We start from the raw sequence: 6,404 nt of genomic DNA on the forward strand, positions 1-6,404 counted from the left end.
AACACTGCTTATTCCTCCTATATAGATTATAAGTACATTTTGTATTAATATATGGCCCTATGCAAGATTTCACATTATTACGAATGTATTTATGATTTATTATCGACAAGAAAATCAAAAGAAATAGATTTATTTTTTCATGTTCTGACTTCTATAAAATATTTTTGCAATACGAACAATTTGTGAGCCGGCAAGACATCACCCTTGATAAATTTCATATATGCAATAATACCCACGGATCACTAGGATCTTACATGTTCGAAAATATGGTCTGAAATTCTAATTAGAATCCTTAACTTTCAAGCACTTTAATAAAATATTTAATTCATCAAATTCAAATTGTCCTAATAAATTTATAACCAAATTCGGACCAAATTATCTAGATTTACTCAAAATCATAACCATATGGTATAAACAAGTCTAATTATGCATATATATATATATATATATATATATATATATATATATATATATATATATATACCTTTCGTACTCCTATTCCATCTTCACAATTAGGTATTCATTCATATATTTTGCTCCCAAAGAAAGTGCTCTCTCTTTTTTCTTTTTCGTTTTTTCTGTGTTACCAGACATGATTAGCAATTCAGATGAAAGCCAAAGAAAAGCAAGAAGAATAACTAGTTTGTCCAAACAAGCAAATGACTTGTCTACCTTATGTGACATACCTATTGCTCTAATAATTTTTAGTCCTGGAGAAACCAACCCTACTATTTGGCCAAATGAGGATGAGGCTAAGGTTATAGTAACCAGGTATTTGAGTCACACAGAGAATGAAAAGTTTAAAAATTTAGTTAAACTTGAAACCTACTTTTCTTCTAAATTGGAGGAGAAAGAAAATAATATTAGAAAAACCGAGCAAAGAAACAAGGAGAAGAAAATAGAAATCACGTTCAATCGATTATACGAGGGAAAGGTTAATATATTTGACCTTGATGCTACAGAAATTAATGAATTGTTAAAGTTATCTGCTCTTACACAGGATAAACTTAACGATAGGAAAAAGCGACTCGAACAACAATCTCACACTTCTCAACCTCCATCACTTCTCTCTAATTTTGAGTAGATAACGGAGATGATGTAGGTCAAAGTAGCGGTCTCCATGTTGGGGGCGCATCAAAAAGTTTGGTCATGGGTGGAAGCGGGGCTTGGACCAATAGAATATCATGATTACTGAGCATACTAGTATTTATTTTTTAGCACATCATTTTTTAGCTCATGTTGTTTTCGTGGTAGGTTAAAGTTATATTATGTTATAGTAGGAAGAAATGTACTAGCGTTATTTGACCATCCTAGATATATGTGCAATATTTTGGGATCTGTTACATTTCAATCATTGTCTACTTCTATTCAATGAGTATTTTATTTTCAGTTTCAATCTGAGTCAACAAAATTTATTGAGTTAATATTAAGCTTTTTCTTATTTAATTAATATCGAAGAATAGTAAAAAGAAAAAGGTACAATTGCTAGTTACACTAGAAGATTTTAAAATCAAAATTTAATATCTATGAATTTTTATGTCTAAGATGAATAACCATGATTCTTGTTTTAATTTCATATCACGTCAGCATTCATCAATATAACATATACTTCTTTTTCTTCTTCATCTTCTATTTGTAGGTACGCTACTTTTTGCTTCTTTTTTTTTTTTAATCGCAATAATTTTCATTCTTGTATAATAGCAAATTATATTTTTAAAAAATAAGTGAGTTTCAAAGGATGCATATGAGAATTGATTTGTAGCAAAAGGGAAAAAGTACAATCATTAAAAACCATATTCGGGCGCTACATATTGCGAATAATTTTAAAAAAAAAATGACGTGAGTGCATATTCTAAAGGACAATGAATTCTATAGATAGTGCAATAATATCAATTTCAAATATTCAGAATAGAAATGATTGGTATTCAAGGTTTATTTACTCAAGTTCACAGTGAATCATAGAATTAACTATATTAGAAAATCATAATTTTTTTATTTTTAACGGTAACATATTGAAATCATATCCTAATACTGACCTATTTAATTACTTAAAGTATAAGAAGGTAATATCATTAGACTTCACCTAGAATACTTCAAATATACAAAGTTACAAGTTGATCATTTGGATTTTCAAAATCCCAAAATATACATTGGATATTGGAATAATGTTTCGAAAATTCTTATTTGAATTTTGAATTTTGAAACATTTTTAGAAAATACGTAATTCTTCTTGTACCAAAATGTGCTAATCAATTTATTACCAAATTTGGAACAAGTTATCAAAATCTACGTTAAATCATTTGATCATACGGTACAAAAAATTCCCATTATGCATATGTACTTACTCCAAACTCACCTCTTTTACGTGAAGATGACTATTGTGTCAGACCAATTTACGTGCACCTCGATTAGTGACACATCATGTTTAATTTAAAGAAAATACAATTATAATACTAATTTAGAAAAACACTGCTTATTCCTCCTATATAGTTTATAAGTACATTTTGTATTAATATATAGCCATATGCAAAATTTCACATTATTATGAATGTATTTATGATTTTATTATCGACAAGGAAATCAAAAGAAATAGATTTATTTTTTCATGTTCTGACTTCTTGTCACAATCCATTTTAGGACCGCGTGGGCACCCACCATTTTCACCTCAGTAGGTGAACCCTTAACCCCAAAAAATTATAAACAAGTAAAGAACGAGATTCATTATCCTTCAAGATATATTATAATAAAAAATGAAAGTCAAACCAATATATATATATATATATATATATATATATATATATATATATATATATATATATATATATATATATATATATATAAACAAAATAGCGGAAATGTTTACAACAATTTAATGAATACACTAACTCTATTTCCCATGACCTGGTCTAGACTAGTATAAGAGCGACTAAGATTTGAATACTGGATACAACAATAAATCTAAGACTCAGTCTCCATCTCGGAATGAGAATGATGGAGGCCTTCAAGATAGGCACCGTGCATCTTCCGAAAAACTCCAACCAATCAATATCCTGAAAAACTCTACGCCCAAAAAGGGATGTAGCAAGAGTAGTATCAGTACAAAAATAGTACTGGTAAGCATCATAGGCCGACAATGGTTAGAAATGCATAATAGTAATAGAATCTACAAATAAGCATAGTAGGCAAAACTAAGTCAAAAGCGCACATCACCTACCACTCGCTTCAACAAATAGAAGGTTCTTATTTCATTAACTCATTCTTAGGGATTCATTTACACATTACATTAACACTCACTTTATAGCTCCTATAACAACAATAGGCAATGCTCACGAATCACTTGTCAACTATCGTCACATAATCGCTCGTGTTTGAAGGAAAGTTCTCTCGTCATTCTAGTGTTCATTACTCACCCAACCTAGAAATATCATACACCTTTATATTAAGGTCACCTAACACCATGCTTCCCCAATCCAATATCACAGCCTATGATTATAGCAACTAATCCCAACTAGTGTTTAATCTGATTCAGTACATTACAATTATATCACCACAAGTCATCACTTATGTTATAGCATCTAAACCCAACTGTGTCAAGTCTCAGTATATCCAACTCGAATCCGTATATCACAAGGCATCACAATAAATCACAGGAATATCACAGGAAGCCAATTGATACAATGCAATGCAGTAATGTATGAAGTGTGAATGCAATGTATATGCACCGTACACATGTACTCCGATGATGGAACATCACATCTCGGCAGCACAATCCATGGGGGACCCGCGAAGTCCATGTACCCTCACGATTATGGCAAATACCTCAGCAATCACTATCAGCACTTATACCTCGATTCTAGGATAAACATCAGACATCGATCCTCACGTCACTCTCATCCAACTGAGCCCAGCTCATAACAGTGTTTCGTTGTATATCATCAATGTATCAACAGTATATCATGAAGGATGAGAATGCGTGCAATGTATGAATTCAATGTCAATAATCAAATCAATATCAACAGTACCACACATGTGCACACCAACAATATCAATAAAAAGGCTACACAATAAGCCATAATAGAATCACAATCCTCGCCTCAAAGCAGCACGAGTATGGTGCTACAATATCATCATCAAGATAAATCACTAGTCACCAATATCTAATATCTCCACGTGGCATTGATCCAACAACAAATAGAACAGGGTAAGTCATAACACAATAGGGTGGCTAGCCCTAAATCACACAACAAGGCCCATCCTAAGATAATATCCAACCCAACTTCATACCCGAAGGTTTACATGCATTCTCTGACCATACCGTCTAAATATATGCTTCGCTAATCGAACTCTCACCATAGGGTAATCATAATCCACAACTATACTAGTGTTACATAATAACCGCTACCTCTTATACATTATTAATCTAAGTATCCAGCCTAATCTCCGAGATCCTATACATGCATTCTCCGTTTCATCTAATACTCATGTATGAAAGTCTAACCGGAGTCTACTAAGAGATGGAAGCCGTAACCTACCTCAGGGCCGAATAGGTGTGCGAACATCCACTTGGATTCCATCTTCCATCTTCGTAGCGAACTTGTAGGTCCAGAAGGTCTAAGAATGATGGATGCATTCGAGTAAGTAACAATTGAGGAATTTGGGGTTATAGGGGTAGAATCATCATTTCTAAAATAATTATTCTAGATTCTTGATTATAGCTATTTCACCTCTTTTATGGAAAACAAGGTTTACCTAAGTCAAACTTACCTCACTAATTCACATAAGACATTATTAGCGTCTAACAAATTAACCCATTTAGGAAATAGAATGATTTAGGCTTAGAACTTGCTATTTAGTCTAGGTTTGCAATAAAAGAGCTATCTTGAAGTTATTAATTGTTCTAGGTTAGCCATTACCACATTTACCCAAAGGTCTCATAAGATAAGAGAAGGAACCCTCTTTTAATGCTTTACTATAATCATAAATTGTGCAAGAAGAAAGAGGGAATTAAAGGAAGATGAAATGAGGGATTTTAAGAGTTTACCTTCCCAACATTTAAGTCTCTAGGGCTAGAATTTTCTCTTAGTGGCGGCTGTAGATTTGGGGAAATGAATATTAGGTCAAGTCAATAAATGAGCTTTAAATAGGGATATAACTGCCCGACAACCGCTGTGGCGGTCTATCAGTCACTGCGGTGGCACCGCTTCAGCGGTAGCCGCACTACTGGGGTGGTCCTTTAATGATTCTACACCTAAGCTCATATTGCGCCGGCGCCGGGCGGCGGGGACGCCACGACGGTATGACTGGGCCCTGTCACGACCCAATTTCACTAAGTCATGTGGGCACCTACCTTTCCCACCTCGGTAGACATTCACAATAATGGGAAAAAAATAGCGGAAGAGTAAAATAGCGAAAGTCTCACTCTTTTATAATATAAATAAGAAAGTGCGAAAGTAAATGAAATCCGCCTCCGTATCTGATATTGTCATACAAGAGCACCTAACTAAATACTACAAGTCTGAATCATAATAATACATAAGCAGTCTCAAAGTTCATGTCTCATAATAGAAATAAAGACATAATGATAGAAAGAGTCATCGGGCAACGAACGTCCTCATGCTCACTCTGAAAGACTTGAATCAGCCATCCTCGAATATCAGTCACGAGGAGTAGAAGTCGATCTCACCTAGTACTATACATTCATAAAAGAATGCGGCAAGTGTAGGTCAGTACAAAACAACAAGTACTAGTATGTATCATAGGCCGACTAAGATTCGCTAACATATATCAAGGCAATAAAGTAAGATAAACAGGTAAATCAATAGGATATAAGTCAAACACGAGCCAGTCATCAAGTACATGTCATCACCTATGTTATATCATCTAAACCCAAATGTGTCAAGTCTCAATATATCAATCTAAATCCGTATATCACAAGTACATCACAAGAATATCACAATAAAAGCCATAGTACAATGCAATGCATATGCACCGTACATATGTACTCCGATGATGGAACATCACATCTCGGCAGCATAACCCATGAGGGACCTGCGAAGTCCATGTACCTCACGATTTCGGCAACAACCTCGGCAACCGCTACCTCACGATTCCGGCAACAACCTCAGCAATTGCCACACTCATACCTCAATTCTGGGATAAACATCAGACGTCGGTCCTCACGTCACTCTCATCCAACTGAGCCCAGCTCGTAACAGTATTTCCTCAAGTATCATCAATGTATCAACAATATATCATGAAGGATGAGAATGCGTGCAATGTATGAGTTCAATGTCAATAATCAAATCAATATCACAGGTACCACACATGGGCACACCAACAATATCATGACAAGGCTACACAATAATCCATAACAGAATACTATCCTTGTATCAAACGTCTACAAG

At 34.1% G+C, this 6,404-nt stretch overlaps 1 protein-coding gene across 1 annotated transcript; it reads left to right on the forward strand.

Moving 5' to 3' along the window:
• Positions 1 to 592: 592 nt before the first annotated feature.
• On the forward strand, positions 593 to 1,084 carry LOC132066437 (agamous-like MADS-box protein AGL80). Its single transcript, XM_059459749.1, has one exon. The coding sequence runs from the start codon at positions 593 to 595 to the stop codon at positions 1,082 to 1,084; it is 492 nt and encodes a 163-aa protein (XP_059315732.1).
• The last annotated feature ends 5,320 nt before the right edge of the window (positions 1,085 to 6,404 follow it).

This window comes from Lycium ferocissimum, chromosome 8, assembly GCF_029784015.1.
Source record: "Lycium ferocissimum isolate CSIRO_LF1 chromosome 8, AGI_CSIRO_Lferr_CH_V1, whole genome shotgun sequence".
NCBI classification, from domain to species: domain Eukaryota; kingdom Viridiplantae; phylum Streptophyta; class Magnoliopsida; order Solanales; family Solanaceae; genus Lycium; species Lycium ferocissimum.

What these genes read in the sequence shown, in the direction of transcription:
- LOC132066437 (XM_059459749.1), top strand. Translation starts at nt 593, where the DNA reads ATGATTAGCAATTCAGATGAAAGCCAAAGAAAAGCAAGAAGAATAACT.